Source organism: Orycteropus afer, unplaced genomic scaffold (genome assembly GCF_000298275.1).
Source record: "Orycteropus afer afer isolate SDZICR_OR568_19922 unplaced genomic scaffold, OryAfe1.0 scaffold00042, whole genome shotgun sequence".
NCBI lineage: Eukaryota > Metazoa > Chordata > Mammalia > Tubulidentata > Orycteropodidae > Orycteropus > Orycteropus afer.
The window spans coordinates 11,860,040-11,885,394 of record NW_006921629.1 but is presented as its reverse complement, the minus strand read 5'-3'; the positions used below and the strand labels follow the sequence as shown (position 1 = coordinate 11,885,394).

General features: G+C 46.4%; 1 protein-coding gene across 1 annotated transcript in view; it reads right to left on the bottom strand.

The window, feature by feature from the left end:
* RAP1GAP2 (RAP1 GTPase activating protein 2) overlaps positions 1-25,355 on the bottom strand; it is a 145,985-nt gene that overhangs the window by 30,208 nt on the left and 90,422 nt on the right. Inside the window, exons 10-15 of the mRNA XM_007937578.2 lie at positions 17,199-17,299; positions 13,381-13,510; positions 11,001-11,156; positions 5,327-5,398; positions 4,304-4,390; positions 2,626-2,760 (exon numbers count right to left, since the gene is read on the bottom strand). Of these exons, the coding sequence (XP_007935769.1) occupies positions 2,626-2,760; positions 4,304-4,390; positions 5,327-5,398; positions 11,001-11,156; positions 13,381-13,510; positions 17,199-17,299 (681 nt within the window). The remainder of the gene's footprint in view (positions 1-2,625; positions 2,761-4,303; positions 4,391-5,326; positions 5,399-11,000; positions 11,157-13,380; positions 13,511-17,198; positions 17,300-25,355) is intronic.

Here is a 25,355-nt window from a genome sequence, read left to right as displayed (position 1 = left end):
TCAGACCCCTGTGATCCACAGGGTTTGCACTGGCTCTTTTTCAGAAGTAGATTGCTAAGCCTTTCTTCCTAGTCCATTGTGGTAGTTATGTTTGTGTGTCAACTTGGCTGGGACTGGTTGAGTGGCTGGGCAGCTGGTGGTAGTTATTCCCCATGATGAGACTGGCAATCAACTCCATGGTGGAATCTACCACAAGCAGCTGAGTAGCTGCCTTTGGGTATGTGGTCTGCTTCCCATATATAAGAAGTAGCTTTGGGAATGGTTTCCAGCCTATGGCATGCTTGGACCCTGCATGTAGCCGTGTCTTTGTTCAGCAGCCTGCCATGCTCTGCTGACCTTGGGACTTACAATGGACTTGAATTAATGGTCTGCCGTGTGGTTTGGTAACATCGGGACTGTGCCTTTTTACTTGTCAACCTTGAGGCTTCTCAGCCTCAGCAGCCAGCAGCCGTCTGAGTGAAGAAACGCCTCTAGCTTCAGTGGGCCGGGAGCAGGAAGCAGAGCTAGACCCCGAGGTTGAGGGGCTTTCACCCAGCCCCTAGAGCCTGGCACTTTGAACTTGGACTTAAAGCCTCCAAATTGTAAGAATAAACTCCTTTTGTTGAGACCATCCCATCTGTGGTATATTCTTGTCAGAGTGGCACTAGGGAACCAGGACAACGTCTGAATCTGGAAGCTCAGCAAAACCTTGTTCAGCATCAGAGCAACACACAAGCCTCCCCTGACAATGGGTGCGGTCTGTGCACAAGGTGCAGGGGCCAGAAATCGAACCCTTGTCTCCCACATGTTGTTGTTAGGTGCCATCGAGTCGTCTCCAACTCACAGCGACCCTATGCACAGCAGAATGAAACAGTGCCCGGTCCTATGCCAGCCTCGCGATCCTTGTTATCCCTGAGCCCATCTTTGCAGCCACTGTGTCAATCCATTTCATCGAGGGCCTTCTCCTTCTTTGTTGACCGTCCACTTCACCAAGCATGATATCCTTCTCCAGGGAATGGTTCCTTCTGACAACATGACCAAAGTAGGTGAGACGAAGTCTGGCCATTCTTGCTTCCAAGGAGCATTCCAGCTGTACTTCTTCCAGGACACATTTGTTAGCTTTTCTGGCAGTCCATGGTACTCTTAGCATTCTTCTCCAACACCACAACTCAAAAGCATCAACTCTTCTTCGGTCTTCCTTATTCATTGTCCAGCTCTCACATGCATTAAGAGGTGATTGAAAATACCATAGCTTGGGTTAGGTGCACCTTAGTCTTCAAGGAGACATCTTTGCTCTTTGTCACATGGAAGAGATCTTTTGCAGCAGATTTGGCCAATGCAATATGTCGTCTCATATCTTGACTGCTGCTTCCATTGGTGTTGACTGTAGAACCAAGTGATATGAAGTCCTTGACAACTTCAATCTTTCTCCATCCACTGTGAAGCTATTTATTGGACCAGTTGTGAGGATTTTTCTTTTCTTTGTACTGAGATGTAATCCATACTGCAGACCATAGTCTTTAATCTTCATCAGTAAGCGCTTCATGTCATCCTCACTTTCAGCAAGCAAAGTTGTGTCATCTACGTGTCGCAGGTTGTTAATGAGTCTTCCTCCAATCCTGATCACACGTTCTTCTTCATATAATCCAGCTTCTTGGATTATTTGCTCAGCATACAAATTGAATGAGTATGGTGAAAGGAACCATCCCACATGGAAGGAAAGAATTATCTCATGGAACCATCAATGTCCTCAGCTTTATAAATAATTCCCTAGTGGGTAAACCAGCCAAAAGCTGAGCTAAGAATCAGACAGCTTAGATGGGAAAAAGGCTCCACTTCTACTGAAGTGCAAGGTTTTGAGCCTCTGGTGGTCTCTCAGCCTATATCCCCGTGTGTTAGTGAAAAGGACAATGCTCATTCAGCCATCCCCACAAGATTGCAGCAAGCTCAAGTCAGATTCCAGACATGAAAGTGCTGCGTGGACCAACAAACACTCAATAACCATGTGATGATGAGACTTATCTGACCCCGGCCAGCTAAGTGGCTTTCCAAACACTACTTGAATACTTCCAGGGACAGAGAGCTCACTGCTTCCTTTAGCAGCTCATTCAGGTTAGCAAGTTCTTCCCTTTGCAAAGCCCAAAAATAATCTGTCTATAACTCCTTCCCACTGGCCCTAGTCAGGCCCTCCAATGCCTTGCCAACTGGGGAAAAAAAATTACTGCAGCATCCCACACTGGCTGCTAAAGACCCCCAAGGCTTGTGTCTTTGCTTCTGGCATCCTGCCCTGGGCTTCCTAGTCACAAACAGGCAGATGACAATAATAACATGCTTGGTTTGTACTAGTTCCACTCCTAAAGCTGTCATTACCTGTCCCTGCTTATCAGACTCCCAAGCCATTACATGGTCCAGATCAAGGAGAGAGGTTGAGGGACTGGAGTCACTGCTGGCATGCAAGGCGCCCCAATTTCTCCCACTTTCTGATATCTTTGCTCTTTGCAAACACATTAGGTGACCCTCCTGGTGCTGCCACCTCTACCTGGCACGTGGGCTCCAGGGTGAGGATCACTCAAACCTTGGGCCTCTTCCCTTCTTGACCCTGGACCTCCCTGCCCCAGCAATCCCCAGCCATTCTTGTGCCCGTACCTTAAAAGACTCCAGAAAGCCTCCATGGCCCCCATTCTCAAACTTGTCCTCTTCTGGGCCCAGTCCTAGCATGGCCTGTGTATGGGCATGAAGTTCATCATGAAGGTTGTCCAGGAGGGCTGCTCTCGTCCGGTCCTAGAAGGGAAGAGGATAGGGAGTTGAATGGATAGTAACTGTATCCAGCAAAGGCGTGGACCTACAGCCAGGCTGGGCTCCACACTCATAAATGCTGCAGTTAACACTAATAATACTCCACGACTGGCTTCCTGCTCTCTTCCCTCTACCCCTCCTCCCTGGACCATCTCCCCACACCCTCAGCTCTCTCCACCACCTCTACCCTGCTGATTCCCAGCCTAGATCTCTGTCAAAGCCCCACATCCATGTACCCAACGACCCACAGGTCCTCTCCATCCAGATGTTCCTCCTGGGCCATTCACACAGCCTCCAGAGGGCACCATTCACACAGACCAGGACCAGTCCCTTCAGCAACCCAGCATTTGTAGGCACCTCCAGATCCACCAGCCACTCCTTGGAAGGAAGGTTGGGCATTCCTACTTCCATAGTGATACTGCTTCGGAAACCCAAGGAGGGGAAACCCAAGGAGGGGTCACTATGAGTTGGGGCCGACTCAATGGCAAGTAACAACAACAACAACCAGATCCACAGGTCCTAAAGAGAACTTGTCTCCCCCATATCAGTGAAGAGCCCAGGACACAGAACTAAAGAGTTGCCCTACAATTCTACTTCCCCAATCTTACCCGAGGGTCCATCAAGTCTCACCAACTCTGATTCTAAACCATTTCCTCCCATGCTCTAAGCTTTATCATCTCTCTTGGACTCCTGAAATAGCTTCTAACTGGTCTCCCTTCCTCCAGCACCTCTCCTTCAACTCATCCTCCCCACCACCATCAGAGTAATCCTAGCATGCGAATCAAACATCAAATCAAATTTAATCAAAATTTTATTAGGATGCCAACACTTCTGGCCTGGCCCTCAGAGCCCTTCTTGACCTGACCCCAACCAGCTTCTCCATCTGAGAGTCTCACCATTCTATCTCCCACATGAATCCTTTCTCAGGCCACACCAAACTGTCTGAAGCTCCCTCCAGATGTCATGTTCTCTTCTGTCAGGCTTTTGCTCATAGTGTTTCCCATGCCTGAAATAACCCTACCCACTCTTTCCTCCTGGCAAAAAGCTCATCAAATATCAACATTCAGCACCTTAAGGGCCACTTCCTCTAAGAAGCCTTCCCTGAACATGTCCTCAATTTCCCACAGGCTGAAGCACTAACTACAATCTCTGAGCGACAGCCCTAGTATTGGCCTCTATCAGGCCCCTGGCACATATATTGCAATTGTTCTTTATTAATGTCCCCTACATCACCCCACACCAGCCTGTGAGATCTAAAAGGGCAGGGACTATGTCTTGCTTATCGATGCATCCCAGATTGGTACACAGCAGATGCTCAATAAACAACTGGTGAATGGTTGACTAGACCTGAAGTTGGATGGAGTTGCCACAAGAAGAAATGGTTGTCATACCAACATAGGGCTGAGGGCTTAGAGAGGCAAAGACAGTGCTCCCTGCCTTGAGCAGCCCCCAAGAACAGACCCCCAAGAGAGGCTGGCTAAGAGGCAATGAGAAGGCAGGGGAAGGCCTTCAGAAACCATGCTCTCACCTCCAGCTTTGCAAACTTGTCCGATTTGCAGCAAGCATTCTCTGCGTTGGTGAGTTTGGTGAGCAGAAACTCCCTGAACTCTGGACCCTGGAACAGATAAGATGCCCTAGGAATTCTCCCACCTTTAGCTGCTGCCAAAAAGGCTCCAGCCTCAGTTACAGGTAGGCAGAAGAGTGGGGAGAAGAGCCCCAGAAAGTTCCCCTTTCTGACATCTGATCAGAAATAGCCCACCTGCTAATATGCCATCATGGAAACCAGCTTCCCTGGTCCTGGGAAATCAACCCTCCACACCCACCAGATATGTCTATGTCTGAACCTTGCCCAAGGTTCCTGGGAATGGAATGTGGTATATATTTAAAAACAAAACAAAACAAAAAACAGCTTCTTATACCAGAAAGGCACTCCCCAACCCAATGGGGCCAAACTGGCCACCTGAAGAGAGATGGGGAGAAGGCCCAGGTAAGGAGATTTCCCCTAACCCCGCAAAAGGGCCTCCCTGATATTCCCGGCTCAAATACCTCTCCACTCCAGCAACTGCTGCTAAGGAATTAAAAGCCGACTCTCACTCCAATTGCCATCAATTAGATTCTGACTCATGGCAACCCCACGTGTATCAGAGTAGAATTGTGCTCCGTGGGGTTTTTAATGGCTGATTTTTCGGAAAGTAGAATGCCAGGCCAGGCCTTTCTCCAGGAGCTCTGGTGGCGTAGTGCCTAAGGCACTTGACTGCTAACCAGAAGGCTGGTGGTTCAAACCCACCCACCACTCCTTGGAAGGAAGATGGGGCAAACTACTTCTGTAGAGATACTGCCTCGGAAACCCACGAAGGGGTCGCTATGAGTCGGGTCCGACTCGACAGCAGTGAGTTTTCAAGTTAGGCCTTTCTCTCGAGGTACCCTGGGTGGAATCAAACCCCCAACCTTTCGGTTAGCAGTCAAGCACGTTAATCATTTGCACCACCCAGGGCCTTCACCGAAATCTAGGGCCTCAGAAACGAGAGGAGCGGAAAAAAGAATTTCTTACCTTCTGGAAAACAGGGGGACTGGGCAGAGGGGGCCCGAAGGCTGGCACATCTTCCCGTGCAGTGACGGAGACCTGAAACACAGAATGGAAGTGTGGGGCCCGAGGGAAGAGATCAGAGGTGCTGGTGACAACATGTTCTGTACCCTACTCACACAGAAGCCACATTCCCACAACAAAGAGACTCACCGTCCCCCTCCTCCTCTTCCCAGAATGCACTGTCCAGAGTATACAAATAAAACAATTCCCGAGAGCCACTGCCAAAACGGGCATTTCCAGTCACCATTCCTAGAAGTGGGGCTGGGCTGGGCTGCACCAGCTATATTCTCTCATCTGCATTCCTGGAGGCCAGAGCAAGTGTTTGCGGGATGACTGCACAGGGTTGAGGAGCTGCCTAGGATCCTAACTATAACACAGCACAAGTGCCCAGGAGCTGTTATCGCCTCATTCCATTGTGATGTTAATCCTTAGGGAAGGTGCAATGAGAATTGCTACCCGTTTTATTGATGGAGGAGCCCTAGTGGCGCAGTGGGTAAGTGCTCCGCTGCTACCGGAAAGGTCAGCAGTTGAAACCCATCAGCCACTCCATGGGAGAAAGAAGTGGCCGTCAGCTTCCATAAAGATTTATAGCCTTGGAAACCCTATGGGACAGTTCTACTCTGCCCTACAGGGTGGCAATGACATTGACTCGAAGGCAGTGGGTTTGCTTTTTTTGGATTTTGGTTTTACAAAAATAGATGCCCAGAGCCATGGAGCGATGCCCCCAGAGTCACAGAGCTGATCAGCCAAAGAGATGAATAGAGAATTCAAACCTCTCCCAACCTGGCTCTGGGATTCTTTTCCCCTAACAGTGACCCCCCCCCCACCAACCCTAGCCATATATCAGAATCACTCTGAGTGTTTAAAAAATAAATACCAATAGCAGGGGTTCCCCCCACCCCCAACAACAACAAAACAAACCGTATGAATCAGAAGCTCTAGGGCAGAGACAGGAACCCACCTCCATTCTAAGCCCTGAGAGCTTGTGTGCAGGCAGTGGACTGTGTTTGTACACAGGGTCTGCCAGTCTGGGTGAGGCTTAGACAGAGTTCACAGGCTGGGGCAGGAGTGGGGCATTAAGGTGCTCTGCACGGGGGTCTCCCAGGCTCAGGATGGGGCGTGCACGTCCAGCCAGCCTGGGTAAAACATGAACTAATGGAACGAGAGCAGCAGGTACCCAGCATGGTGGTCTCAGCCTTGAGATGGCCCCACACCTCCTCCTCCTCTTTTGCACAGGGGTGCCCTGGTTTCACCTGCTCTTACCTCACGAGACTGCAGAGCTCTCCAGATACTGCCCTTTCCCTGTCCCCACGGCCGATGATGTGAGCTCAGCCTGGCACACTGCCAGCCTGCCTGGCCTGTGAAGTAGGGCAGATGCAGGGAGTCTGCCAGACTGGCTGAGCTGGCAGCATGGAGCCATGCCAAGGAAAGGCCCTGCAAGGGTCTGGAGGAGAGGGAGTAGAGTAGAGGTAGGCACTAGGCTTTCTTCCCCTAAGTTCAAGGCTGTCTACATGGCCTGAATTGCAGTGCTGAGAGTCAGGAAATGGTGTGTTGAGCTGCTGTGATTTCTGAGTGGGTTCCAGCTGCTAAACACAGTCCCCTGCTGCACCCCGCCCAACGTGCACGCATGGCACCAGTCAAGAACTCCACCCACAGGGCAGATTTGGGGACGGGGTGGTGGGGAGGCATTGGGAGGATAGAGAAAGGCCAGGCCCAGTTTTCAGCGTTTCCCAACTCGCCCTGACCTGGCCTCCCCCTCCTTCACACATTAGCCTAGTGTGGTCTGTGCTGCCTGGATAAATGGCTTCAGACACACTCTTAAATTCGTGCTAAGCTGACAAGCAGACAACCAGGCCATGGCAGTCGTGTCAGAGAAGCCAGGCAGCAGGATCGTTCACTGGGTGAGCCATTCATCTTCTATCCCCACTCTGGTCCTCTCCTGACCCCCTCCTTCTGGAGGCCAGGCCTTTGTGTCCCCTTCTCTCGGACGTTTGGGTTGCCTGGCTGAAAGCAGAAGTGGCCTGAACACAACATCACCTTCCTGTTTTCTAAATTCAGTGAGGGGATTGGATTAGACCCTGCTGGCCGAGGCAGGAGAGCAGGTTTAGAGGGAGAGAGAGGCTAGAGGGGGTGACTCTGGGGAAGGGAATCTCCCAAGCCAGAAAGCAGAAGGAGCCTGGAAGGCTGCGAGTCATGAGGACACACAAAGGAGGACCAAGAGCACCTCAGAGGGCTCCACACTCGACAGAGCCCCATGCCCAAGTGTGGCCTGCGAGCCTGCCTCAGAGACCAGAGAAAGAAACACATCAGTAGTGATGGGTAAGGGGGAGGGGCACAGACAGAGCCCTGCCCACCCCACGGACCACTCTGTGTAAGATTCCTGAGACCTTTTCAAGACTTCACAAGTGGAAGGGGGTGTCCCCCAGGGAGGGCAGGGAGGAATCCTAGTGACAGCTGAGGTGGAATTTCCTTCCAATCCTTCCAACCTGGCAGGATGGGGACTAAATTCACTTCCAAAAAATAATATGGTATGACATTTCTTGCACACCTAAGTTTGTGGAGCCAAATTCCCACCCGCTACTAGCTCTGGTGGTGGTGCAGTGCCTAAGGCAACTGACTACTAACCAGAAGGTTGACAGTTCAAACCCATCAGCCACTCAGCAGAAAGAAGACAGGGCAATCTACTTCCCCAAAGATTTACCTCCTTGGAAAGCCAATAGGGGTCAGTATCAGGCAGAATTGACTCGATGGCAGTGGGTTTTGGACTACAGCTCAACGATGAAGATCCCGGGTGGACCTAGACGGGAACTTGAGTTCCACCACTGCCTGGCTCTGTGGTCTTGAGTAACCTTAAGTCCTTAAGTGGCATAAGCTCCTCACTCTTAATTCCCCCTATAAAATAGGGCCAATAAGAGGCCCTGCCTCACCAAGTGGTTGTTAGGACTAAAGAAGACCATGCCTCTAAGGACTTAAGGAGCGAGCACCCAGGAAGTAGTAACCATCATCACCCTGGGCGTTTTTTTCACTTTCTCTGTTGACCTGTGCCTAATAAAGGGCACACTTCCCCCAAACCACTTCCTAACCCACTCTCCAACCCCCACACACTCCTTCCTCAACTGCTCTTCTTCCCCTCACAGAGAATGTCAGGACTGGTCAGAGGTCGTCTAGTCCAACTTCCTCATTTTGCACAGGCAGAAACAAGAGGCCCAGAGAGGGAAGAAACTGGCCTAAGGTCACACAGCCAGTCAGGGGTAGGGCCAGGACCCGGAGTCTGGGCTCCCAAGCCTTTCCATCTTGGGCCCTTTCTCACACATTTTCCCTTTTCAGCCCTTCCCTCCCCTCTCTCATTTCCTGTTGTTGGTGCTCCCCGTGGAGGCTTCCTGGAGCATTGCTCAGGCCCTGAGGAAGTATTCCTCTCCTCTCCTCTCCTCTGCCACAGACTCTAAGCCGGCCAGGGTCAGCCCAGGTCCCATCTCACTCTGGACCCCCTGAGGAACTTAAGCAGGTTCTCCTCCAATCTGGGGGTGTGGGTGGACAGCACTCTGTCTGTCTCTCCAACCCTCATTCACACTTCTCGCCTGCCAGGCAAACACCTTCCAGCCTCTGTATTTGCCTGGCAGGTGGATCAGAAGGCCTCCTGTCCGGAACTCGGCCCTGCTCCTCCCTGAGGCCCTACTTCTCTGCTTCTCACCACCTCTCTGAGGATGATGCCTTTCCCTGGACCACGGACAATGCTTGGAAGATTTTGTACAGGCTTCTCTGCTCAAAGTTGGAGTGAGGTGATGCTTTATCTGGATCTCTGAGTTTCTGTGGATGGGCACACCACTCCACTAAGCTCTTGGGAGAGTGGAGAAGCCAGTTAGCTGAGGTCCATTTCCTATTAGGAACTAAATGCAAATACGAAACGTCTGCCGGAGGCCTCTCCCTGCCAGCAGAGGCCCAGCAGACAAGCCACACACAGACGACTGACGGGAAGGGTCTGGGAGCCCTCCGAACACACAGCTTTATTTCAGGGATCTCTCTCAGTAGCTCTTCTACTTCTACCAAAAAAAACAGAAACCAACTCTGTTGCTGTTGAGTTGATTCTGACTGAAGATGACCCCACGTGTGCAGAGGAGAATGGCTTCATAGGGTTTCCAACGGCTGTGACCTTGGAAGCGGACTGTTAGACCTTTCCCCTGAGGTATCCCTGGGTTCGTTCAAACTGCCAACCTTCCAGTCAGCAGTCAAGCGCCTGACTGTCTGTGCCACCCGGGGACACCTCCTCTGCCTCTCCTGGCTGTGAAAAGAACAAACCAGTTGGCTGTTTAAGCTGCCCAGTGCCTAAACTGTACTCATAGGGCCTTCTGTCCCTTCTCAGGGTCAGGAACGCCCTGAAGGCTAGTTCTGTTCATCACTTACTCGAGCCTCACCTCTAGCACAGTGTCTGGCACTTGGCAGGTGCTCAATGAGTAAAAGCCCTTCCAGCAACAATTTAATCCAACTGCTTAAGCTGGAATGCCCACTTTGAGTGAAACTGATACTTCATGAAGATGGCCACGGGTTTATGAACCCTAGTTGAAGCTGCGTGAGCTAAAGTTTTGACACAGGAGACATATCCAGGTTTCACTGTTTCCCATAAGCAATGACAGGCTCATTTTTTCTCTCCCACGGATCAGGGTTCCTTTCATTTTGGGGAGCAAGGAGCTCTAGCCTGCCTCTCCAGAAAATGCAAGGAAGTACATAATCTCAACATTTTGCACATCTCTTTGGGGGGGGGGGGTTCAAAGACCACCTAACAGCTCCCTTAAAAACTCGACCTCAATCTACCTACCACAGGTACCATGTTCATCAGTGTCACTATGATATAGAGAAACGATTGGCCAAGAGGTTAGGATTATTTCATGGGAAGAAGAGAAGGGGAGGGTTTGCAATACAACCATCAGGAGAGGGCAGGGTGCTAGCTGCTGAGGACAGTGGCCACACGATCAATGGCCACACGATCTTTGTCTCACCTGCGTGAGAGAGGATTTTGAGCCAGAATGACCAACCACCTATTGGTCAGGAAGCTTTGACCCAGATGCTTGCAAACCCTGCCTCTCTGAAAGTCTTTAAATTAAGACTGGTCATTTGTTCAGAATGGCTGGACCAGAGGTACCACCCAAGGCCAGGCTCGACCAGGCACCTGCCTCTTCACCTTTCTTGCCATCAGTATTTCTCCTTTTCCTTTCCTTCCTTCATTTGCCACTACCCTTCTTCTCTCCCCTTTCCTGATAATCCTCTCAACTTTGTTTCTCTTTCTTTCTCTCCTCTAGCTCTGTCTCACTCTAGCAAATGGCATTACTGGATTCTAAATAGGGCATGGAGCGCGGAGCGCTTCTAACCCTTGGGTTAGATCCTGACAAGCCTGGAAGCAGCAAGGTGGATGAGAGAATCTCAGAAGATGCTCTCTACCAAGAGTCTAGCTCCCAAACCCCAGAAACCCGGGAACTTGAAGATAATCTATCACATCATTTTAAACCAACACGAGGGTTAGGAATGCCATTTTGGAGAATGGTCTGATGAGTTATTGAAAGCTGGTGTCCTTTGATATTGCTGAAGCCATAAAGCATGGTGAGGTGTCTGGACCCACCATTTCCTCCTATAGGCATCTCCTTACCTTGTAGGAGGGGGTCTCTGTGCCCGGGTTCTCAGCCTGAACAACAATGTAAGCATGTAAGAAATTGGAGGCAATCATATCTGGGACAAACGGTGTGTTCTCTTCTTGGAAGATGATGGCCACAATGTCATTCCCAATATGTCTCTTTCTCTGGAGCTAAATGAAAGGTGTTCAGTTGTTATAAGTCAGATAAAAGCATCCTCAAAACAGAATAGATCTGTACAAGGAATTCCTCACTATTTATCTTTATATATCAACCCTGGGACTCTGAGACCTAGCTCTCCAGGGGAGCTCTTCTTTCAATCTTTAGAAGCTACAAAAAAAAAAAGAGAGAGAGAGAGAGAGAAAGAGAGCGGGAAGACGCCCAAGTTGCTTGTAGAGGCTGGCAGGCATTTTACTGAGCTCTACAGTGTGCAGAGCCCTGATTCAGGACTTGGGAAGAATATTTAAAAAGTGAGGCCAGCTCTTGCTTGGTAGAGCCTCTAAGTGATCCAGGAGAGACACAAACATAGGTGAAGCTGCCTGAGAACACTAACAAAGCCACCAGCCAATAAGTGCTAAGTCAGCTGCTGCATATGCAGTGCCTAAAGCTATGGGGGCAGAGAGGAGGACGATTTCAGATGGTAACCCAAGAAGGCTTCCTGGAATAGGTAACTGGGCAGAGGTAGGGTCTTGATGGAAATGTGGAATTAATAGAGATGAGGGGACGAACCATTCTACCAGAGGGAAGAGAGCCAAGTTTAGAGAAGATGGGCAATCTGGCTTTGTGGAAGTCCTGGCAAAGAGAGAAATCCCATCCCAATCCAGTATCCTAAGCTGCTCGAAGGGCTTCCACCAGTGACCCCAACCACCAAGCACCTACAGTGTGTCTGTCAGGAGTCACCTGATCTGTCCAGGCTCTTCACACATATGATTTCAAACGATAAGCCCCTCTTGTATACCACGTTCTAGCTAGTGCTTATCTACATATATGTTCCTTTATTAATCACCTACTGTATGCAGGCACTACGCTAGGCCCTTTCACAATGAGTTTCTCATTAACCAAGCACCTGCTATAAACAAGCACCGTGCTGGGCACTTTTATACAAATTATCTTCTTTATTCCACACACATCATCTCATTTCTTGGGAAGAGAAAATGGATATCTACTCAGTCCTGGCCAAGAGCTTCCTATTTGACATACATGAGGTATGAGATTGAAAGACCCTTAGCCTCAGGCTGGGGCAGAGGGTACAGGGAGTCGTGAGGTAACAAAGATCAAAGGTGAAACGCTGAGAGAAAACCTCCTTCGGATCCTAAAGGAATCCTGCTCCCATTTGTTTCTGGAACATTCCGTTGTTACTTTAGAGCCAAATCACAGTCTCGTTTGCCAATTTCCTTTTTTCCTAAGAAGCCAGGCACTATGTTTACAATTTGACATCTGTGCTCCCTCCCCGGTTCTCTGCTCAGAAACAAATGGGTCAGAGTTTGGGCAAAGGGCTACTTGTCTTTCTAATTTTCCTAGAGACTAAGAAAGAGTGGCAATAGAGTGGGGAGGGGCAAATGGTGTTGCAACAGCCGGAAACCAGCTGCAGGTTTCAGGGCTCAGAGAGAGAACAGCCCAGCCCTCCTGGGACACATGGCTGTCAGAGGAACCAGTGTGAGAGAGAGAAAGAAAACAATGGAAGTGGACACCTCATTCAGGTTCCCTGGTTAAGGTGGAGGCTAGATTCCTGCCCATGGGCAGAGATGGTAAGAATGAGGCTGTGGAAAGCTTGGGCGGTGGGGGGCAGGTGGTCTCATGCAATAACCAGCTTTGCATCTCCATGGCTGAAAAGGAGGAAAAAAGGCTAGAGCATGGATAGTGAACAGCTGTACGCAGGAAGCCTACCACAAGCAGTCACCATGCTGAACCCTGTGTTCAGAGCCTTATGCAATCCCCATGACAACCCTCTGAAGTAAATCGTATCATCCCTATTTCACAGACAGGGAAAATGAGGCCATAAGGTTAAGCGACTTGCCCAGAGTCACATAAATGGCAAAGCTGGTTTTCAAGCCTCCAGGCACTCCTAACTCCAGGCTATAGAATCAGGACACCTGAATTCTGATTCCAGCTCTGCCCTCTCATCAACTGTGAAACCTCAAGAAAGTCTCTTAACCACCCTGAGCTGCAGTCTCATTGGCCAAGGTGGAACGACAGGAACCCGGTCCTGCCTCCCACCCAGGGATGCTGCCGTGAGGACTTGGAAGGACAACATAATAAGTGGAACAGGTTTTGAAGACACTGAAAATGGATTATGAAAATGGGGAGGAGACCCAAATCCCTCAGGCAAGTCAGGTGGGAAGCCCGCCTTCACCTCGCATGCCCCAGAGCTCCCAAAGCCCTCCCAGACCAGGTTACCTGCTGGGTGTCACCTTCAGTAAAGGGCAGCTTTGTGGAGACGTGAAACATGATCTCTCTGTCCCGGAATACCGTGTACACTGATTCCACCCCTGTCTGTCCATGCGTCACATCCAGGCCTCCTCGGAAACTGTCAATAGAACAGGGTAGGATTCGGAGATAAAGAGAGTGATGGGAAATGGGCGAAACAGTGCAAGCTTCCCACAGTACATGAGGCGGGAGCATGAACCAGAAGACAGGCGAGAGCCGAGGGCACAGGGAATGAGGATCAGGGTGGGGAGAGCAGGTAGATTTGCACCTCAGAACAGACTTGTATGATTCTGACCATAAATCTATCATTTAAAAGACAACAGCAGCCACTTCACACCCACTAGGATAGCTATATTAAAAAAGACGAAAAGAGTTGGCAAGGATGTTGAGAAATTTGAACCCTCCTACACTGCTGGCGGGAATGTAAAATGGTGCAGCCTCTGTGGAAAACAATTTGGCAGTTCCTCGGAAAGTTAAACATAGAATTACCATATGACCCACAATTACACTGCTAGGTATAAACCAAAAGACTTGAAAACAGGGACTCACACAAATGCATATATACTTACTTCTCACTTATCAACATGGTTAGGTTCCAAAGACCAGGTCATTATGTGAAAAAACAGCAATACAGGAAAATGGAGAATGACCACATCAGATCACAAAATGGAGGGTGACTACATCATTACATAACTGCCAAATTACATAATGACATAACTGCCAGGTTTCATAACTGCCTAACCACTGAAAATCATTGCCCAGGCAAGTTGACTCATAACCTTAACCATCACAGTCAGTGTCATTCTCACCTTGCACCTTGGCACACTTTTAATGCACAATATAGCCAGATGGTAGGTTTTTCACTCTAGTTGTAAATGAGAAATGTCAGATAATGAGATCATCAGTAAGTGAGGAATAGATGTGCATGCTTGTTCATTGCAGCACTATTCACAACAGTCAAAAGAAATAGAAATAGCCCAAATGTCCATCAGTGGATGAATGGATAAATAAAATGTGGGAGCTCTGGTGGCGTAGTGCCTAAGGCATTTGACTGCTAACCAGAAGGTGGGCAGTTCAAACCCACCAGCCACTCTTCAGAAGGAAGACTGGGCAATCCACTTCCGTAGAGATACCGCCTCAGAAACCCAAGGAGGGGTTGCTATGAGTCAGAACCAACTTGACAGCAGTGAGTTTGGGTTTTTTTTTTTTTTTTTTTTCATACAATGGAATATTCCTCAGCCATACAAATGAATCAAGTACTAACACATGTTACAATGTGGTTGAACCTCAAAAATATTGTGGTAAGTGAAAGAAGTCAGACACAAAAGGTCACGTATTATATGATTCCATTCACATGAAATATCCAGAATAGGTAAACCCATAGAGACAGAAAGTGCTTTGATGGTTGCCAGGGACTAGGGGAAAGGGAATTAGGGAATGACTAATGAATGGACATAGGGTTTTCTTTTGGAGTTATGACAAGCTCTTGGAACTAGATAGTGGTGATGGCTGTACAGTGAATACCACTGAATTGTACAATTTACAATGGTTAATTTTATGTTATGTGAATTTCATCTCAATTTAAAAAAAAAAAAAAGAAAAGACAAAGGTAGAACCTTCACTTCAAGCCTTGGCTGTGTCCCCTCCACATAAGACAGTCATGTGGGAAAGGAGGCTCTCCAGCCACCACCCCAGGCATATGCCCATCCCAGGTAGTAGCGGACCCTAAGGCTGGGAGCAGGCAGAGGCCTTTGCTCTCTGCAAGACCATGTCTAAGTCCTCAGCCCAGAGCCAGGGCAACCAGGTAGGATAGTGGTAGGCACCACAGGAACATCTGAATCCAGTAACATGAGGTGGCAGATACTTGACTTCTATCCAGCTAGTCCCCAATATGGAGGAGCTCTCGTGACGCTGTGGTTAAGGCATTGGGCTGCTAACCAAAAGGTCGGTGGTTTGAACTCACCAGCTACTCCATGGGAGGAAGATGAGGCAATCTACTTCTGTAAAGATTTATAGCCTTGGAAACACGATGGGGGTTGCTGTGAGTTGGAATCAACTCAATGTCAGTGGATTTTTTTTTTTTTTCAGTATGGAGGCCAACCATGGTAGCACCCAGCTGGAAGGCATCCAGGGAGGCCCTTCTCTGGCTCTCTCCTCACAGGCAGGAAAGAAAAAGCACTAAGGAACTGGGTGGGCTTTCCAGGCTACCCCTTCTGCCTTTATGGGACCACAGCTGCCACCTTTCAATCCTGTTCTTCAGGAGGAGGAGGAAGGTGCAGAGTCCTTCAAGACAATGAAATGAAATGGACTCAGATGTCAGTCCCACCAGCACTGCTGGGGGTCAGCACTCCAGGTTCCAGTCAGGCATTTACGCCACTAAGTTAGCACATGACCCTGAGGATCTCACTTAATCTTTCTGAGGCCTCAGTTTCCCGTAAAATCAAATGGGATTACATGACCTCTGGAGTCCTTCCTGGTTTTCACATACAGCACTTCATCTATCCTAACACCCACATTGCTTCACATTTTAACATCTCAGTTGCCTTAGAATTGATTCTGACTCAGAGACCCCATGTGTGTCCGAGTAGAACTGTGCTCCGTGGGATTTTCAATGGCTGAGTTTTCAGACATTGGTTGCCAGGCCTTTCTGCTGAGGCACCTCAGGTGGACTCAAACTTCCAATCTTTTGGTTAGCAGCCATGTGCATTAACCATCTATACCATCCATGGACTCCAATGGCATCGTAAAGTCAATGAAAGATGGTGTAACAAGAACAAGAGTAGTAACGACTACCAGTGTTCACTCTGTATGTGGCATGAGTTTACATGCTTCCCATGTATTATCTCATTTAATCCCTATGAGCCTCATGGAGTTGGTACTGTATTTATCTCCTTTTGTTTTTTTACAGATGAAGCAACTGAGGCTTGCAAAGGTTAAGCCACTTGTCCAAAGTCACAGAGCTAATAATGGTGAGGCTGGGACTATAATCTATTTGTGATTGACTCGAGACAGTAGTGATAAATCTAGATGGGGGAAGAAGTGAGAGGGGAGAAAGGACAAAGGAAAAGCAACAAGAGGAGGGAAGGAAGCAGTTATTGAGGACCTACTATATGCCAGGCACTAGGCGAGGTGCTGTCACACATGATGTTAAGAGATCTTGTTAATCAAGCTGCTGGAGCCAGGAACCCTGGGCGATTTCAGCCATGAACCAGCCACCAAGCACAGACCAGCCTGGTCAGGTCTGAAGGCCCTTCCCAAATCTTGCCTTTGCCAAGGAAAATCAAGGACCAGAATTTTTGCAGGCAATGGCCTCAATAGCCATTTTTATGTCCATTTAGAGAACCATAGAAAGGATTACTATATTCATATTCGAAATTATCCATTCTTTGTATATTATCTAAAAAGGGTCATTTCACCCCAAAACTGCACCAGAGCCTCTTCCCCTAATGCCTGGCAGGTTGGAGCTAAGAGAAAAGGATCCATTTTACTCTCAGTCTGAGCTAAATGGATTTAGAAAGGCCAATCTGTGGTGAAGCAAGTTCATCATGCAGCCTAAGGCCACATGTCAATGCCTTTCATATAATCTGTCATTCTGGAGTATCCCTGCAACACCTTTTCCTTAGCAATGCCGGTGAGTGAGTGCTCATCACATGCTGAAAAACCAATCGCGCTCTTTGTGTGTGTTCTTTACTCTCACACACTATATCCCTGAGACTGAGCTGCATGCCCCTCACCCCTCCAATAGGGCCTCATCAGTGGAGCCAGAGCAATTCTTGGCTGCAACCCACCCTTTGAAGTCCTGTAGCGTGATTGTGTCTCCCAGAAGGTCCAAGAACTCCTTGAAAGCCGGACTTTCCTCATTGTTCCCAAACAGCTCCTCCTCCAGAGTCTCAAAAAGAAAAACAGGAACAGGGGCAGGAGTTAGAAAAAGACTTCCTGGTGCCAAGGGAAGAATGTGGTTCTCCAGATACCTCATCCTTTCTCCCCATCTCCCAACACATTGTCACCCAGTAGCTCTGCCCTGCATTGAGGATCACTCTATAGAACTGGATCTTTGGGGATGGTTAATGAGGTCTTTCTATTTTAGCAAAGACTGATGGTCAATACAAAAGGCAAAGCTAAAACAATAAGTTCTTTGACTTGATACCAAAATCTAATTGGACCTCCAAAAAAGGACTGTTGTTGTCGTTGTGTGCTATCAAGTTGGAGCCGACTCATAGCGACCCCTCCTTGGGTTTCCAAGGTGGTATCTCTATGGAAATAGATTGCCAAACCTTCCTTCCGAGGAGTGGCTGGTGGTTCGGCTGGTGGGTTTGAACCACCAGCCTTCTGGTTAGCAGTCAAGTGCTTTAGGCACTACGCTACCAGAGCTCCTAAAAAAGGACTAGTATCTAGAAATATATAAAGAATGCTCACAGCTCAATAGTAATAAAAATTTAAAAAGACAAAGACATTATACCCACTAGATGTGTACTGTGATAGTTAAGTTGTGTGTCAGCTTGGCTGGGCCATGATTCTCAGTGGTTTACAGTTACAATGTAGTCATCACCCATGATTGTATCTAACATAATGTAATCACCTCCATGGTGAGACCTGCTATGAGAGCTAATCAGTTGAAAGGGAGTTTCCTCAGGGGTGTGGCCTGCTTCCAATATATATAGACATCCTGGCAAAGCTCCCTAGCTTTTTGCTCTGTCTGGATCCTGCATCTGGCTTGTCATGATCTGACCTCTGGTTCTTTGGACTTGAGCCAGAGGCTTGCTATACTGCCTGATGAACTTAAGGTTCCTTAGCCCATGAAGCCTGTGAGCCAGCAACCAGCCATCTTACCTGCCTATCCTGGAATCATCAGCCTGCACAGCCCTGAGCCAGCAGCTTGCCATCTGACCTGCCAGTCTTGGATTCATCAGCCCCTGCAGCTACATGAGTCAGGAGAAGCCTCCAGCCTCATGTCTGACCCATGGACTTGGGACTTGTCAGCCTTTATAATCTTGTGAGCCATTTCTTTGGGATAAATCTCTCTCTCTCTCTCATATATATATAGATATAGATATATAGAGATACCAACGATATCTATACATATCACTGGTTTTGCTTCTCTAGAGAACCCAGCATAAGACAGCTACATTCAAAAACAAAGATAATAACAAGTGTCAGCAAAGACGTGGAGAAATTGGAATGCTGTTGGTGAAAATATAAAATGGTGCAGCTGCTTTGGAAAACAGTCTGGCAGTTCTATAAAAGGCTAAGCATAGAGTTACCATATGACCCAGCAATTCCACTCCTGGGTATATACTCAAGAGAAATGAAAACATAAGTCAGCATAAAACTTGTACAGGAACATATGTAGAAGCATTATTCATAATGGCCAAAAGGTAGAAACAACCCAAATGTCCAAGTAGTGAAAGGAAAAATAAAATGTGGCACATCCATATGATGGGATAGTATTTGACAATAAAAAGAAATGAAGAACTGATACACACCACAATATAGATGAACCTTGAAAATAGTATGCTAAGTAAAAGAAGCCAGTCACAAAAGGCTACATATTATATGATTTCATTTATACCCATATCCCAGAACAGGCAGGTCTATCGAGACAGAAAGTAGGTTTGTGGTTGGCTAGGACATGATAGAGGGCAGGGGTAAGGCTGGAAGGAACCAAAGAGGAACTGATAATGGGTATAGGATTTCTTTTGGGGGGGGGGGGATAAAAATATTCTAAAATTTATTGAGGTGAAGATTGTATAACTCTGTGAAGATACTAAAAGCCATCAAATGGTATTCTTTAAATGGGTAAATTATATGGTATATAAATTATGTCTCAATAATGCTGTTATAAAATAATAAAACACCCGACAGTTAAAAATAAAACAACTAGAACATGGTCAAAAGATATGAACCAAGATATTTCACCAAGAAAATCTACAAATGACAACACACAAAAAGATGTTCAACATCATCAGCCATCAGAGAAATGCAAACTAAAACCATAGTAAGATATCACTACACATTCAGCAGAATGACTAAAATTTAAATATATATATAGTGACAACGCCAAATGCAAGTGAGGGTGTGGAGAAACTGAATCACTCATACATTGTTGAGGGGACTGTAAAATGCTGCAGCCATTCTGGAAAATAGTTTGGCAGTTGGTTCTAAAACTGTATTTATGATATGAACCAGTACTCCTGGGTGTTTATCCCAGAGAAATGAAAATTTACATTCTCACAAAAACCTATACATGAATATTTATAGAAGCTTTATTCACAATAGCCAAACACTGGGAATAACCCAGATATCCTTCCACAGGTGACCGGCTAAGCAAACTGTGCTAGCAGTAAAAAAGAGCCATGGCTACATACAACAACTTGGACCCATCTCCTGGAAATTATACTGAGTGAAGGGGGAAAAAAAAGCCAATCCCAAAGGGCTATATCCTAGGATTCCATTTCTGTAACATTTTGAGACAGGAGAACAGGTCAGTGGTTGTTGGAGGTTAGGGGCCATGGAGGGATGGGAAGGTATGAAGGCAGGAGGGAGTGGGGCATGGTTATAAAAGGTGAATCCAGGGATCCTGTGGTAATGGAATTATTCTGTATCTGTATCGAGTTGGATCCAACTCAACAGCAGTGCATTTGGATTTTTTGGAATCCATGCTTTATTAACAAAAGAGTACAGAGTACAGGTTCTAAGCCTTAGACAAACCCACTGCCATCGAGTTGATTCTGAGTCATAGCAACCCCCACTGGGTTTCCAAGGTGGTGAATCTTTATGGAAGTAGATTTCCTCATCTTCCTTCTAAGCAGCAGCCGGTGAGTTTGAACCACTAACCTTCTGGTTAGCAGTCAAACGCCTTAGGCACTATACCACTAGAGCTTCTATAAGCCTTGGACAGACAACAGAATCTAGTTAGATTGCAATAACTTCATTGTGTTTTATAGTATTTCTTTTTAGAATTTCCTTCATTTCATGGCACATGATATTTGTTTTTTAGTACAATAGCCAAAAAATACCCAAATCCCCTGCCGTTGAGTCAATTCCAACTCATAGTGACCCTGTAGGACAGAACAGGACTGCCCCCCACAGGGTTACCAAGACTAAATATTTACAGAAGCAGACTGCCACATTTTTCTCCCATGGAGTGGCTAGTGGGTTTAAACTGCCAATCTTTCAGTTAGCAGTCGAGTACTTTAACCACTGCACCGCCAGGGCTCCTCTCATTATAGTTGTTGTTGTTGTTGTTATGTGCCTTCGAGTCGGCCCCGACTCATAGCGACCCCTCCTTGGGTTTCCGAGGCAGTATCACTATGGAAGTAGGATTGCCCAACCTTCCTTCCGAGGAGTGGCTGGTGGGTTTGAACCGCCAGCCTTCTGGTTAGCAGTCAAGTGCTTTAGCCACTATGCTACCAGAGCTCCTCTCATTATAGTAGTGATATAAAATTTCCTTTTACAATAACTGCATTTTCTTTTTTTTTTTTTCAAGTATCTATCTTTTTAAAGAAAAATATCAAGTAGTTAATAGGATGAGGACGCTAGTGGCTCAATGACAGAATTCTCTCCTCCCATGCAGGAGACATAGGTTTGACTACTGGCCAACGTACCTCATTCACAGCCACAACTCAGATCTGTCACTGAGCCTTGTGTTTTACTATGATCCTGAACAGGTTTCAGCGCAGCTTCCAGACTAATACAGACCAAGAATAAAGGCCTGGTGATCTACTTCCAAACTCAACCAACAACAATCTTATGGATACAATGGTCTGGTTTGCAACCAATCACAGGGATGACGTAGGATGGGGCAGCATTTTGTTCCATTGTGCATGGGGTCACCAGGAGTCAGAGGCCAATTCAACTGCAGCTAACAACAGTTAACAGGGTAAGCGGCATGCAGGTGTGATAAAAATCATTACAATGGCATTTGGTGGAATAAATTATGCAATTTGTGAATGTCTGAAGTCTTGGTAACACTGCTTTGTAGTAAAAGTAAGCAAACCATAGCCTATGAGCCAAGCCTGGCCCAGTACTTGTTTTTATAAATAAAGTTTTACTGGAACACTGGCATATCCATTCACTTTCATATTAGCTATAGCTTCTTTTGTACTACAAAGGTAGAGTTGAGTGGTTGCCAACAAACCCTGTATAACCTGCAAGATCTAAAATATTTACTATCTGTCCCCTTACAGAAAAGCTTGCTGGCCTCTGATCTATAGCATGCCAGGAATGGCATCACAACTCTAGCCAAGCACCCTGTTTGTTCCTGATCAGAATGCCAGCCTGCGGGAGACAGTAGCTCCCAGGTAATCTGTGTCTCCTACTGAGAAAACAATTTAAAGTGTGTGCCTCTCACCCTGCCCGATATTAGCAGTGTCATTATTTTTATACTGGCCTTGAACTTGACTACACACTCACAGAGGGGGTCTTAGTTACCACTGTATCTCCCTCAAGGAGCTCTGGTGGCACAGTGCCTAAGGCATTTGACTGCTAACCAGAAGGTTGGGGATTCAAACCCACCAGCCACTCCAGAGAAGGAGGACTGGGCAATCTACTTCTGCAAAGATTTACCGCGTCGGAAACCCAATGGGGGTTGCTATGAGTAGGAATTGACTCAATGGCAGTGGGTTTGGTCTGGTTTTGGGTATCTCCCTCAGTCCCTAGCACAGTGCCTGACAAATGAAAGGATTAGGTGAGGCATAGTTATATCCCAGAACCAGCACAGGGCTTATATGGAACAAATGTTCATATTAAATGGCCCCCAGCTGGAGGTTACAAAAAACACTCTGCCTTGTTTTTTTAAAAACTTTTCCCCCAAGTAGCATCAGATACATAAACAGCACACAGACTCCATCCCAGGGGTGGATGGCTAATGTTTAATAACTATAATTTTGCAGGAACAGTAGTTTATAATCACCTTATGAGATGTACTAGAGCCCTGGTGGTGCAGTGGTTAAGTGCTTGAATGCGAAGCAAAAGGCTAGCAGTTTAAGTCTACCAGCCACTCCATGGGAGAAAGATGTGTTATTGTTGTTGTTAGGTGCCATTAAGTCAGCTCCAACTCACGGCGACCCCGTGTACAACAGAACAAAACACTGCCTGGTCCCGCACCATCCCCACAATCCTTGCTACACCCGAGCCCATTGTTGTGCCCACTGTCCATGTTGTTCATCTTGTTGAGGGTCCTCCTCTTTATTGCTGACCCTTCACTTTACCCAGCATGATAGCCTCCTCCAGAAAATGGTCCTTTCTGACAACATGACCAAAGTAGGTAAGATGAAGTCTGGCCATTCTCACTTCCAAGGAGCATTCCAGCTGCACTTCCTGCAGGACAGATTTGTTCTTTCTTCCGACAGTCCATGGTACTTTCAGTATTCTTTGCCAACAGGAGGAAGATGTGGCAGTCTGCTTCTGTAAAGATTTATAGCCTTGGAAATCCTATGGGGCGCTTCTACTCTGTCTATAAGATTGCTATAGGAATTGACTTGATGGCAGTGGATTTGGTTTTTAGTTTGGGTAATTTTCACAAGTGTTGTTGTTAAGTGCTGTCAAGTCGGGTATCATCTCTACCAAACATGATATCCTTCTCCAGGGACTGTTTCCTTCTGACAATACGACAAAAGTATGACAGATGAAGTCTGGCCACTCTCACTTCTAAAGAATATTCTGGCTGTACTTCCTTTAAGGCAGATTTATTCGTTCTTCTAGCAGTCCGCAGTACATTCAATATTCTTCACCAACATCACAATTCAAATGCATCAATTCTTCTGCAGTCTTCCTTATTCATTGTCCAGCTCTCACATGGATATGAGGCTATTGAAAATACCATGGCTTAGGCCAGGTACATTTTACTCTTCAAAGTGACCATCTTTGCTCTTTAACACTTTAAAGAGGATTTTTGCAGCAGATCTGCCCAGTGCAATACATCATCTGACTTCTTGACTGCTGCTTCCACAAGTGTTGATTGTGTGGTATCATGATGTTGCTTACTGGTCCAAAATTCACAAGCAAAGACCTTTAATCAGAGAGTTATATTAGCAGAGCTTACAAAATAAAAATGCAATATGTGAAAATAATTAGAGTGGCTCCCTGAATAATCTCCCTTAAATTATAAAATTCTTCTGTGCTGGTCTCTCAGATCCTAAACCTTTCACCTAATTAGAATGTTTTTAAGTAAACACATGCTACTTGTGTTCTGGTATCTTCAGACAAGAAAATTTGTTCTTATCTAGCCAAGAAAGACATCATCATACAAAAAAAAAAAAACCTCCAAATTATATGGGATGATATTCTCAACCTATCACGGTAGGGCCAAAATTTTCATTCATTTATTAATCCACATAATGATTACAAAGATGAAATAGTTCTGGGACCTTCTTCTATAAAACCTAAGTGATATAACATCACTATTCTCAAGACGTTAATAAATGCTCATGATAGGACAGTGGCAGTGAAGATGGAAAAGTGTTGTGGTCAAAAAATCATGGAGGATGCTGAGTTCTTTACCTTGGAGGTTCTTGTTGTTGGTAGGTGCCATCAAGTCGATTTAAAGTCACAGCAACCCCATATACCACAGAAAAAACACTGCATGATCCTGCACCATTCTCACAATCGTTGCTATGCTGGAGGTCATTGTTGCAGTCACTGTGTCAATCCATCTCTTTGAGGGCCTTCCCCTTTTTCACTGACCCTCCACTTAACCAAGCATGATATCCTTCTCCAGGGACTAGTCCCTCCTGATGACATGACCAAAATAGGACAGGCAAAGTCTGGCCATTCTCACTTCCAAGGCAGCTGCATTTCTTCCAAGACAGATTTGTTCACTCTTCTGGCAGTTCATGGTATATTCAATATTCTTCACCAACACCACAATTCAAATGCATCAACTCTTGTGAGGTCTTCCTTATTCATTGTCCAGCTTTCACACACATATGAGGCTGCTGAAAAGACAATGGCTTGGGTCAGGAGCACCCTCGGGTCAGGAGATGCCTTCAAAGTGACATCTTTGCTTTTGCAGTAGATTTTGCCCAAACAATACTTTGATTTCTTGACCACTGCTTGGCATTAATGGGCATTAATTATGAAACCAATAAAATGAAATCCTTGACAATGGCAATCTTGTCTCCATTTATCATCTTGCTTATCAGTCAGTTGTGATGATTTTTGTTTTCTTTATGTTGTGGTGTAATCCATTCTGAAGGCTGTAGTTTTTGATCTTCATCAGTACAAGTCTTCCTCACTTTTAACAAGCACCTGTGTTTTATTGACTATGCAAAGGCATTCGATTGTGTGGGTCATAACAAATTACAAGTAACACAGCAAAGAATGAGAATTCCAGAGCACTTAATTGTACTTATGCAGAACTTGTACATAAGCCAAGAGACAGTCATTCGAACACAAGAAGATACTGCATGGTTTAAAATCAGGAAAGGTGTGCATCAGGGCTGTATTCTTTCACCATACTTATTCAATGTGTATGCTGAGTACATTTGCTGGACTATATGAAGAAGAATGAGGCATCAGGATTGGAGGAAGATTCATTAACAACCTGTGATGTACAGATGGCACAAGCTTGCTTGCTGAAAGTAGGGGTTCTTAGGGTCTATAAAATGTTTCCACATGGGAAAACAGTGTGGTGGTTCCTCAAAAAGTTAAAAAGAATTGTCATATGACCCAATAATTCCATTCCTAAGCACATACCCAAAAGCAGGAACTCAAACAGAAACTTATGCACATGTGTCCACTATTCACAATAGCCAAAAAGTAGAAACAACTCAGTGTTTGTCAACAGACGAATGGATATGCAAAATGTGACACGTATATACAATGGAATATTATTTAGCCATAAAGAGAAATGAAGTTCTGATACATGCTACCACCTGGATGAACACTGAAAACCTTATGCTGACTGAAAAAAGTCCAACATAATATATATATATATATATATATAT